General features: G+C 44.3%; 1 protein-coding gene across 1 annotated transcript in view; it reads right to left on the minus strand.

Moving 5' to 3' along the window:
• Positions 1 to 4,202: 4,202 nt before the first annotated feature.
• Positions 4,203 to 12,659, minus strand: part of LOC117644059 — a 29,729-nt gene continuing 21,272 nt past the window's right edge. The window contains exons 2-5 of the mRNA XM_034383245.1: positions 7,424 to 7,545; positions 5,319 to 5,483; positions 4,551 to 4,718; positions 4,203 to 4,364 (exon numbers count right to left, since the gene is read on the minus strand). Coding sequence (XP_034239136.1) covers positions 4,203 to 4,364; positions 4,551 to 4,718; positions 5,319 to 5,483; positions 7,424 to 7,543 — 615 coding nt within the window. The 5' untranslated portion in view covers positions 7,544 to 7,545. The remainder of the gene's footprint in view (positions 4,365 to 4,550; positions 4,719 to 5,318; positions 5,484 to 7,423; positions 7,546 to 12,659) is intronic.

Genomic DNA, 12,659 nt, shown 5'->3' on the forward strand with positions numbered 1-12,659 from the left:
CGGGTACAATTGTTTTGATTTTTCGTTGATAAACACTCCCTCCTAAACCATAATGGGACAGCTGGTGGGTCCGTGAAACGATAGGCACGCAGAACTAAAGGGACGGTGCAATGATCCTTGGTTTTTCAGCCGGAGCCTCAGCTTTGGATAGAGCTCGCGTTGACTTGAAAATGTTGTGGACAGAAGTGGAAGGACTTACACAGACCAGACACGGTTTAACCCTTACCTGTTGTGCCTTAAAAAAAAAAGACTTTGCAAGCACTCTACTAATTCAAAAGCGTACATTGTATGCTCTAGCTAGCGCAAGCCTGCAAAGCATATGAACTTGCCAGTGCATACACGTAAACTGAAGCATGGACCTAGTTAGAGTATAAGGGATGGGGTGTTTTCTGCATCAGGAAGCGTGCACTGTACATTAGGGTGGGCCGTGAAACACGATTTTTCGATATCGCAAACGTAATAGCGCGCCAAAGTTACTTCATAGCATTACAAACTCAACGCGATCTGGGGCAGGTCTGTAACTTAAAGCTTGACCCTCGCGCATCGACGTTGAAAATTCGAAAATTCGACTTTTTCTAAAAACATCCATAGAAACTGAACCAGATCACAGTGGGACGAAACGGTGAAAAGTGGGAAAAAAATCAGACGTTCTTCTAAAGTACTCCAATGGGACCCAAAACACCATACCACACCAGAAAAAGGGCCCAGAGTGGCCCAAACCCATTTCGGCCCATGCCAGGGTTCAAAAACCCGAGATTTATGCGATTTTTGGCACTTTTTGGCACATTTTGTGAAATTGCGCCTTGTCCTGAATGACTAGGCCGTCCGTACTAGCATTAAATTTTCATTTTGGGTCTCTGTTAACATTTCGTGAAATAAAAAGTTGCGCCTTTTCAGAACAAAGCTTTAAAATGCGCCAAAAACGGTCAAAAGAGTCGAAAAATCGTGTTTTTTGGCCCTGTTTGGCACATTTAATGAAATTGAGCTTTGTCCTGAATGAATGGGCCGTCCGTGTTAGCATTAAATTTTCATTTTGGGTCTCTGTTAACATTTCGTGAAATAAAAAGTTGCGCCTTTTCAGAACAAAGCTTCAAAATGCGCCAAAAACGGTCAAAAAAGTCGAAAACTCGTGTTTTTTGGCCCTTTTTGGCACATTTAGTGAAATTGAGCTTTGTCCTGAATGAATAGGCCGTCCGTACTAGCATTAAATTTTCATTTTGGGTCTCTGTTAACATTTCGTGAAATAAAAAGTTGCGCCTTTTCAGATCAAAGCTCTTCAATGCGCCAAAAACGGTCAAAAAAGTCGAAAAATCGTGTTTTTTGGCCCTTTTTGGCACATTTAGTGAAATTGAGCTTTGTCCTGAATGATTAGGCCATCCGTACTAGCATTAAATTTTCATTTTAGGTCTCTGTCAACATTTCGTGACATAAAAAGTTGCGCCTTTGCAGAACAAAGCTTTGAAATGGGTCACAAAAGTCGAAAAATCGCGGTTTTCAGCAGTTGAGCGACTTTTGTGACCCATTTAAATGCTTTGATCTGAAAAGGCGCAACTTTTTATTTCACTAAATGTTAACAGAGACACAAAATGAAAATTTAACGCTAAAACGGAGAGCCTATTCATTCAGGAAAAAGCTCAGTTTCACTACATGTGCCAAAAATCACGATTTTTCGACTTTTTTGACCGTTTTTGGCGCATTTAAAAGCTTTGCTCTGAAAAGGCGCAACTTTTTATTTCACGAAATGTTGACAGAGACCCAGAATGAAAATTTAATGCTAGTACGGACGGCCTTATCATTCAGGACAAAGCTCAATTTGACTAAATGTGCCAAAAATAACGATTTTTCGACTTCTTTGACCGTTTTTGGCGCATTTCAGAGCTTTGTTCTGAAAAGGCGCAACTTTTTACTTCACGAAATGTTAACAGAGACCCAAAATGAAAATTTAATGCTAGTATGGACGACCTATTCATTCAGGACAATGCTCAATTTCACTAAATGTCCCAAAAATAACGATTTTTCGACCTTTTTGACCGTTTTTGGCGCATTTTAAAGCTTTGTTCTGAAAAGGCGCAACTTTTTATTTCACGAAATGTTAACAGAGACCCAAAATGAAAATTTAATGCTAGTACGGACGGCCTATTCATTCAGGACAGAGCTCAATTTCACTAAATGTGCCAAACAGGGCCAAAAAACACGATTTTTCGACTTTTTTGACCGTTTTTGGCGCATTTTAAAGCTTTGTTCTGAAAAGGCGCAACTTTTTATTTCACGAAATGTTAACAGAGACCCAAAATGAAAATTTAATGCTAGTACGGACGGCGTAGTCATTCAGGACAAGGCGCAATTTCACAAAATGTGCCAAAAAGTGCCAAAAATCGCATAAATCTCGGGTTTTTCAACCCTGGCATGGGCCAAAATAGGTTTGGGACACTCTGGGCCCTTTTTCTGGTGTGGTATGGTGTTTTGGGTCCCATTGGAGTACTTAACGAGAACGTCTGATTTTTTTCCCACTTTTCACCGTTTCGTCCCACTGTGCAGATGTCCAAATGATGTTTGCGAGACGGAAATGGAAACGTCTGATCATGCTTTATCAGTTTAAGACCACCGGGACCCTCTCCGAGCAGTAGGGGACCGATGGGAGAAAATTACAAAATTACAATTTTTTTTCCGTTTTTTACAAAATGCAAAAATTGCCTTCAGGGTTTGATACGGCCATCCTGACGTCACCGTACCCGAACCATACCCCGAATCATCTTCTCTAAGGGCCCCTTTCCCGTTTTAAGCGCACGGGGTACTCCGGGATCCGTTCACACGTTAGGATTTGGACGCCATAAACACATGTTTAACTAAAAATGCAAATTATCGGTACTTAGGGCACTCGTCTCGTCCGTATGAACTGTAGTGACTCAAAATCGATTACTAGATGGTGTCTTTGCGTCACAGGCACCTACAACCTATGCGATGGATAAGAATAACCTGTATAAACGTGCAGCGACCTTCTGTCGTTAATCCAGACGAGCCAAATACGTTTTGACTCTAGATTAACGAGATTTACAGTGTAAATAGCGTTCTAAAGGTCTCTTCGTCCGATTGTCTATATACTGGTGGGTTCCTGCGACGCAAAGACACCATCTAGTAATCGATTCTGAGTCACTGCAGTTCATACGGACGGGACGAGTGCCCTACAGTGCCCTGAGTACCGATAATTTGCATTTTTAGTAAAACATGTGTTTTTGGCGTCCAAATCCTAACGTGTGAACGGATCCCTGAGTACCCCGTGCGCTTTAAACGGGAAAGGGGCCCAGAGAAGATGATTCGGGGTATGGTTCGGGTACGGTGACGTCAGGATGGCCGTGTCAAACCCTGAAGGCAATTTTTGCATTTTGTAAAAAACGGAAAAAAATTTGTAATTTTGTAATTTTCTCCCATCGGTCCCCCACTGCTCGGAGAGGGTCCCGGTGGTCTTAAACTGATAAAGCATGATCAGACGTTTCCATTTCCGTCTCGCAAACATCATTTGAACATCTGGTTCAGTTTCTATGGATGTTTTTAGAAAAACCCGTATAAGTCGAATTTTCGAATTTTCAACGTCGATGCGCAAGGGTCAAGCTTTAAGTTACAGACCTGCCCCAGATCGCGTTGAGTTTGTATTGCCATGAAGTAACTTTGGCGCGCTATTACGTTTGCGATATCGAAAAATCGTGTTTCACGGCCCACCCTACTGTACATGGCATGTATTCACTAGTTTGTGCATACTTGACAGGCATGCGCTAGTTAGAGCGTGCTTGTAGGCATGCTCCAAATGAGAATACAATGTGCGCTTTTTCGATTTGTAGAGCACTGGGTAGAGAACCCAGACGTTCATTCCCTATCCGTGCTTGGCATGCACGGCCCACGGTGGAGCATGGTTGCAAGCACGCTCCTTGGTGGAGCATGCTAGAAAGCATGCTCCAGGATGAACGCGTGTCTCTTCGTTGATATGAGGCAGCGACGCAGCACGCTTTACCCTAGGGTGTGCGTGGAGCATGCTTGCAAGCACACTCCAGGATGGAGCGTGCTTAGTGGTTGACGCCCTGGGGGAGCATGCCATGCACTCTTTCCAGTTTCTAGAGTAGGCCCTAAATTTATTTTGAAATGAATTATGATTTGCACTCTATAGTTCGCAGTGTTCTAAACGTCTACCTAGCACGACCTTCACATGATTACGACAGCTTAGGAACAGTGTGGCATTCCACAACGAAGCACGCTACAGGAGGCTTTCCAGGCAGCCCCGAGGTAAGTCGAAAGCGGTACATCCCGTACGGCATGATGGGGACGCTGGGGAACAACCAGGCGATGGGCTCGTCGTTGACCTCGTAGAGTTGCTGTACCGAAAGCGCAGAAACTGTAAGACCATATTTCTCCTTTGACTGACGGAGTTTCAAACTCATCCGACGGCGATACTGTGTGAAGCGGTCGGAATGAAGTTGTCCCTGCCCCCATTTGAGTCTCAAACCTGAATCAAATCCACCCCTTACCCTACACACAGAGTGTTCGTACAATTTGCCTACCGGTGGAATACTACACGGCGTTTTGTCGCTCCTCGGCAGTTTGAAGATGACGTTCCAGAATTCTGGGATCTGCTTCTTAATCGTAGTGCAGGCACCGTTGGGAAACTTGAAGACGAAAGCGTTCTGCTTCCACTGGTTGTTCGACCGCACGTCCATCAGGATATTCACCTGGGTCGCAGAAATTGTATCACTAACTGGTCAGAGACAAGAAACAGTAGACACGAGTTCAGCTTTGGATGTGGAAATATACCAAGATCGCACTCCTTAATAATAATAAAAAAACATGTTGGCGTGAGACGCCTCCGCTTCCAAGCATCAACCACGTTCATCGCGAGCTAACAAGCGTGATCCACGTTTGCTCCACACTTGCTCACTCTCATTCCGGGAACGTGACATCACGTTGAAACGAACGTGACATTTTGTCAGGTTCGTTTGGCATTGTGTCACATTCGTTTGGATGTGAATCGGGCAAAAATAGGCTTGTTCACATTCAAACGAACGCGACACAATGCTCAAACGAACTTGTCATTTTGTTACGTTCGTTTCAACGTGATGTCACGTTCCTGGAATGAGTGGGGGAATGGGACCCGTTTCCACTGACAAAGGCAGCAAGTTCGAGAGAAACCGCGTCCCATACTTGCGAACGTGGGCGCGGGACGAAGGTGGATCTTACAAGCGTGGTCCGAACAGTTCGACGCCTTCAATGGTGCGACTTGCATTGGTTGCCTCAAATTCGGTTACACTCAATGCCGTTCAGGCCGTCCATACCCAATTTGCGTCCGTAACGGTGGTCAGCGTGCCATTCAACCAGCCAGTAATACGTTGCAGCTCGTTTGGCTTGGCGGGATTCCAGTGCGTGGTCTTCAAATTCCAGTTCCAAGTATTTTCAGCATCACACATGTAGAACGTGTCTGTGTAGACGATGTACTTTCCCTGAAAAGCCATACTCTGAGATCCCAATCGCTTTGAACATGGCACGTAATGGGCAAAAAATGTTTTTCAACTTCTCTGTAGGTGCACACTGCTAATCCAAGTGTGGACAAAGTCCACCGCGGACCACGCTACCTTGCGTGGACTTGGTCTACACTTGGTAGCAGTGTGCACGACAAGTGTACACCACATTACTTTGACATTGCTGAAAGTGATAAACATCTAGAAAGTTTATAAGATATGACTTTTTATTTCTCTACATCCAAACGACTATCAACAATATCAAAATAGTCCTGCGTACACTTAATGTTCACCTAACGACAAAGTTCGAAAACTTTTTTGACCAACTATTTATAGTCCTAATGGACTTTAAAAATGTGGCTCGTAAGATTTTATGACAAGTCAGTTTACGGAAACTTGCCTAATCAAATCAAGACCATTTTAGAGCTTTTCTGTTATTTCACGAAATGTATTAAAATTGCGTTTAGAGGACTTCACGAGGGGAAAACAACTTCGTCAAAGTTTGTACACTGTTGTTTCAAATTCACGCTATTTCACGTAATTTCGCGTTGTTTCAAGTTATTTTTGCATTACTTCACTTTTAATTCAACGTTATTTCACGTTATTTCACCCTTATTTCACGTTATTTCATGGAAAATGCAAACCAAAATTCAAGTTGTTTGCCTTTGTCCCTTGGGACAAATCATCCTAGACACACGTTGTACGCTTCAGAGAGACTACTGCACGGAAGAAGTGGCTCCCTCATACACCAGATGTTAGCTCCAGTCAGCGTGTAAGCATGCATGTATGCACTAGTAAGTGCATGCTTGGCAGGCATGCGCTAGCTAGAGCGTGCTTGCAGGCATGCTCCGGGTAGAGCATACAATGCACGCTTTTGGATTTGTGGAGTCAGCACTAAAATTGCAGGTCCTGGGCGCTGAAACTGTAATATAGTCGAGCGATTCTCACGTTTCGGGGAAGTTTTGGCGTCTCGGATTTGCCGAAAGTAAGAAATATCCAATTAAGTTTTTCTGATTATTGGGGTCCTGGATGATACTAGAGTTATGGCAATAGTATTTATAGTAAAGACCTTGTACTACCTTCCTAAAAACATGAGCTATAAGGTATTCCCATACGTTTTAGTGGGTGTTTTGATCACGGAAATTACGTTATCACGGAAGTTACAAAGTGTGAAAATCGGCTTTAACGGCTGACTCGGGCTTGCTGTGGCTTAAAAGTCGTTCCAGGGTCAAATGATACTCTAAGCCCGACATTTAAGCGGAAATTTTTTTCACCTAATGCTGCTGCAACATTGTGTAAAGGGTGCCACGGAAGTTACAGGTAATTGTTGATACACGCCGTTTTATAATGCTCTAGCCCGCTTTGAGACCGTATACAGCATCTTAGATTTCCGCGACCCATGCAATTATATCCCAGGGACTCTACTTTGATGGCTTGTGTCATGGAAAGTTAAAAGTTTGGCTTGGGGAGAAGTCCAGAGCTGCCTTTCCGAAATTTGTGTAGTGAAATTGAATATACGGTGGACATTTTTCGTTGCAGCATAAGTGCCTTTGAAAGAAGTCTGGCGTATTGGTCTTCGGTTGAAATTAGCTCGAGACATGCCAAGCTTCGAATCCCCATCGACAGTTGGCAGCATTTTCGAACCACACCGCCAGACTGGGGGCGGAAAGTTCAAGCATGTTCTCTTTGGACAATCACGGAAGTTACATTTAGGGTATTCCAAACGCTACGTAGACCAATCCAACGAACGTGAACTTTTCGAAATGTGTGCGTTTAGTGGGCAATGGCCCTCCCTAACATCAGAAACAAACCCCATGTCGATATCTGCGCTCGTTTGGGCACAGGAGTCATAAGAAACGAAACTACCCCGAAACGTGAGAATCGCTCAGTCGCGTATGACTTTACAACGCAGTTCTTCTTACCGCATATGAATTAATTGCCTTTCCCGCCTTGCTGATAGCAATGTGCGGCCCGAGAACCAGTCCAAGAAACACAGCCAGGACGACATTCTTGCAGCCATTGCGGACCCGCCTCTGCGACATCGCTGAAAGGGGAGTACACATGGGCAAATACGTACGGATCCGAGCCGCATCCAAGTTGCGATACTCTGAACACGAAAATGTGAGATGCTATCCAAAAAGCGATAATAATGAATCATTGCCGCATCCCACGACATGAACGGTACGAACAAGTGACTAATCGTTCAGGGACAACCAAACAGTGCTCAAGCACAAACTCTGTTTCGGCTGTTGTGTATACAGGTTGCCGCGGCTGCTGTGATGTAAGTTGGAATCCCTGTAACAGCAGGCTGTTTAAAGCAATCAGTCTGAGACCAGTGAGTGATCCTTCTTCCCCGAGGCCTAATTTTCTAAATCTGGTGCTGCATGAGGTAGTTCTCGACAGTCTTAACATTAAATAATTTATTAAGAATCCAGTAATATAGAATAAGAATATTCTAATTTCTTATTTTTGAATTCTTAATAAATTTTGAGTTCTTCCCTCCGCTTCACTATTCCATAAATGCTACAATAGGTACGTAGATAGATGAACGCGTAGTAGGCTTTTAGCAAAGGATCAAGGCTGGTAGTTTGGGACAGTTGTGTGAGGGTAAAGATGCCTGTCAAGTTTTGCTGTTAGTAGTATTACTTGGCTGATCCGTCCATTCAAATCTTAAGTCAACTTGTATTCCTTTGGATTTACTTGAATTTGCTTGTTCTAAATATTCTGAATCGGCTTTAATTAGAATGGGGTCGATAGTTGTTCTCAGTGAGAAATCAGTTTTACAATTATTCACCATAAGATTGAGTTTGCCGAGATATTCAATCACACTTTTTACGATATTCTCCAGTTCAGCTAGGGTTGCTTGCTTCCTATCATTTCACGTTCTTGTCTCTTCACAGTGAGTACAGAAGTCATGATAGATGACTATAGAACAACTTCAGCCATAGACCTCTCACACCCAAAAAAAAATACGATTTCAAGAAATCCTAGGAGTCACGAAGTCATTTGGGTAGGAGTGTGGGGAAAGCAAAAAAGTTATGTAAAAGGTACGGGGTGGCTCAAGGGTGGCTACGAAGGGCAGTGGTACCAATGTGGTCGATGTGCCACCCGTCAAAATTTAACCTTGGCAATAAAGAGAAATCAAAATGCCGGGAAATTCGAAAAATTCCAATGCCAATGTATTTCACAGTGATCTGACAAAGGAACATCTTTGAAGTCCATCATTATGAAAATTTTGGTAGCAGAAAGAAGGCAGTAAATTAATTTTCGCGGGTTGGCAACAATTTTGTCGGCGTCTACGCCCTTGCGAAAATCGCGAAGCTGAAAACACGAGTATAGTCGCGCATTAAAACCGCCCCTCCATTGTTGCTGACGTTGAATTGTTTGGCTTGTTTCAAAAGGCTGCGGTTCTCTAGTCATGTTTTCTTGAGGGGGTAACCACTCGTGTAATACCCTGTACACAAAAACCGTGTATTACGCGTAATACACGTGATCGTAATACCATTTTTGGGTCAAATGTGCCAAATTTTGGCATTTCAGGGCCGTAATACACGTACCCGTAATACAGCGTAATACCGAGTAGTCTGTACACGATTTCGTGAAGTGTTTACCCCCTCGTGTTTTCTTCAATTCTGTGTGATAGTTCTCACTCACAACGTAGCAACACCACGACGGTTGGCTTGACAAACTTTATAAACTCGAGAGGGATGGTCTCGAAACGCGGGTGAGTCTTGTTCGAGGAACATGAGCACTGAAAGTCGCGAGGTGGAGCGAAGTGATCATGGTGCTAACTGAATCAGAAGTACCATCAAACCTGGCTAAAAGGAGCAGCTAAATGACCAGCTTAATCAAAAAGAGACTAAAAGTCTTAAAGCGACTCTTAAACTACATTAAGGAAAGATAATTCACAGATGCATGTGCACAGGTACGCAGTTAAGGGGGGACATCACTCCAAACTGATAAAAAATCGCAACTTTTTTTTATTAGTTTATACTATAGACCATTCTTTTCTGCGTCAAATGGCGAAAACCGCATTCCGAAATTCAAAAAATTGCAGTTTTGGGAGGTTGTGGGCCGCAAACATGCATAGGGGAAAAGCCCAGTTTCCACAACTTTGATCGCGTTTTTCTCGGAACATGAAATTGCAAACGGTTGCAGGCCTCTAGGGCGCAGTTTTTGAGCTACAGCGGGGAGATTTAGCATGGGAGCTCCTACAACATGCCGCTATGGTGGGTAGCAAAATAATTTGCATTGGTCAATTTTTATTATTTTTATAACGTTCAAAATTGAACAATTTTGACCCAAAAAATTTAACAATTTTTTTTGGCATGTAACAAATTCAACTTAAAATGATTTTTTAAATGTGATTGAGGTACCCACCATAGCCAGACATCTCAGGAAGGCTGTCACCAAATTTCGTTGTTCTAGTCTAGGTCAAACCGTTTGGCGTCCAGCGCTGCAACCGTGCGAAATGGTCTAACCTAACACTCAAAAATGCGTTTTCAACGAAAGCGCTGTACTGCCCTGGCTGATTGACTAAGTGTGGTTTTATACTTTATCTGTTAAAATATGAACAATTTTTCTCTTTCCGTTTGGTTTTTATGACGATTTTACAAAAGCACTGTTTTCGTAGTGATGTCCCCCCTTAAATGGCTGAATTCACTCCGATTTGAAGAGTAACAAAAATTTTCAACAAAACAACAACAAAAACAACAACGCAGCGGCGCGGGATTGGTGCGGGACACTCTCATAAAAAGTCACTGGCCGGCCGGCCGATCCAAATGGCCACGTTCGAAACGAGACCAATTCTATTGTTGCATCTTGTCTACCTGCAGTCAAAGAAATTTTTCATTTCGAACGAGCTATTTCAGCTTTTGGAGTAAGCTGTACAGACCCAAAAAGAAGCTCCGCTATTGGTCCGGCTCGGCTCGGCTCCCCCCCACTCCCTTTTTTTTCCTTTGACGAGTCGAGTTTTGCCATGGAAACGGCGATTTTGACAGCAAATTTCTCGAAATTGGCCACCAAATTTTTAACCAGATTTCAGCATCAGAATCAGCGTTCAAAGTTCTACAAGTCTGCAAAATCTCATTTAAATCGTATAGAAAATTTCCGAAATGCATAAAGGGCCACACAAATCGAATCTCGGGCCGGCTGAATCCTGGGTATACTATAAGGCTACTTCGTGCCTAAAAAAACGGATTATTCCATAATTTTACATTAAAAGTTGAAAATTACCACATGTACGTCAGAAAGAGCAGGTTTTGATCTTTCAAAATAGCACACTGTTTGCGGTTTACTTTGTGTGAGTAAAGATTTGAAATAGATTGCTCATAAAAATAGTTCTCGAGCACAATACTCGTTCTCTTCACACCACCTAAATTTCGTACATTATGTAACGAACGAGTAATAAATTGGTGACTGGACCAATTAAGGGTTGCCTTTGACTGCAACTTACAGTCACAGAAAGTTTTGGGACTCCATATTAAATAGGCGTTTCAAGAGGTGCACATCAAAGAGATGCACATCACGATGAGATAGCAGAAAAATGTTTTTGGGACTCCAGCCACTTAAGCTCGATGCGAACACGTCCCAAAATACACGGAGCGTGTATATAAGGTCCATTTTCATTATGAAAAAGCTTCGGCACAGACCTAAAATGCCCCCGGTTGCAGTGAAATTGAGCAACTTTGAGACCGGCCGTAGCATCCGAACTGGACCACCAGGGATCCTTAACTTAACATTTAACTAACACTGCTGTCATAACATAACATTATACAATGTTCGCTATAGGTTAAGGGTACGGACTTATTAAAGTACTTGCAAAAGTATATCCACACAATTTCGAGACATAAAAAATTAACTTACCCTTTTGAAAAGATGTTACAAGTTAACACTAGAAGCGCCGGGTTTTCGGGTTACCGTAAAGCGCCGAGCGGTAGACCAGCTCTTATTTTGCGAAAGTGAGAATTCCGCTGGGTTCCCCGACTCAAAATGACCGAAATGGTGAGAAAACTCTTAATTTGAAAGCCCAAGGTCGTCAGACTTACCAAAGCCGTGCCCCAGGGTCTAGGACAACTCGTCCCGGTCGACTCGTTCCCGAGCCAATACGTTCCCGAGTTATCTCGTCCCAACCCCAGCTGGGCCCGTCCCAAATCGTCCCAAATTTTAAAAAAAATTGGATCACATTAATTTTATTGGTCTTTGTCCTAAACCCTCCTGCCTAGATGTGTCCAGCTACATTGTGGCCGATCGCCCTTAAGTAGCCCAAGACGTCGTCGTTGTCCTTGCACTCCTCGTAGCGGGCCTGGATTCGGGCGATGCGTGCGTCAGTTGCCACGTATTCGGAGCGCCGTTTTTGCGGTGAGTGGCCGCCCTCGGCGCGGCTGCACTCCATGTCCACCACCGCCACCTCCTCCTGCAGGTTGTCCAGGAGGACGTACAGCGCTGACTGCTGTTGTTGTCTAGACCCGGCCCCAACAATGGTGGCGGGGACGAGTTGGCCCGGCCGGGGGACCGAGTTCAAAAATCAGCCGGGAACGAGATAACGTTGGGGCCAGTAGGGTTGGGAACGAGTTGGTGGGGACGAGCTGTCCTGCTCCCGTGCCCCAAGACCCTATATAAAGGCAAAAAGCCAAATTTTTTTTTTCGGACTTTTACCAAACTAAGTTTGACTCTAGGGTGAACAGGCCATGACCCTTTGGGCGAAAATTTCGTCCGTTTTGCGATATCTCGACTCCTTCATGCCCAAACGGCCTCCTCAACCGCGAGCACAAAAAAGACGCCGCGCGGGAGAAGTAAGGGTACCCCCAGGTCACCCGGCGCCATATTGGCCCCCCCAGGTAACCTGTCCTGACCTAACCTTCGGAAGGGTCAAAAATGGGTCATTTTCAGAAAAAAAATTTTTGGTCATTTTTGCGGATTTTTTTTGGAGGTGAAGATGAGGGCTCTAACCCAACCTAACCTAAGCTAGGGGGTGGGCCTAACCTACCCTTCAACCCCTCGAAGGGTGTTCGGGGCGTTCAGGACTGTGAGGCGCGTGAGGTGCGCTTAACGGAGGAGGCGGGGCGCCTGCGAGGTAGGCAGCGCGCCGCGCTCCGCGCCGCGCGCCGCCGGGCGCCCGGGAGGCAGGCGCTCTGTCCCCAGGTGACGCATCGGGGG

This window comes from Thrips palmi, unplaced genomic scaffold (assembly GCF_012932325.1).
Source record: "Thrips palmi isolate BJ-2018 unplaced genomic scaffold, TpBJ-2018v1 HiC_scaffold_17, whole genome shotgun sequence".
NCBI classification, from domain to species: Eukaryota; Metazoa; Arthropoda; class Insecta; order Thysanoptera; family Thripidae; genus Thrips; species Thrips palmi.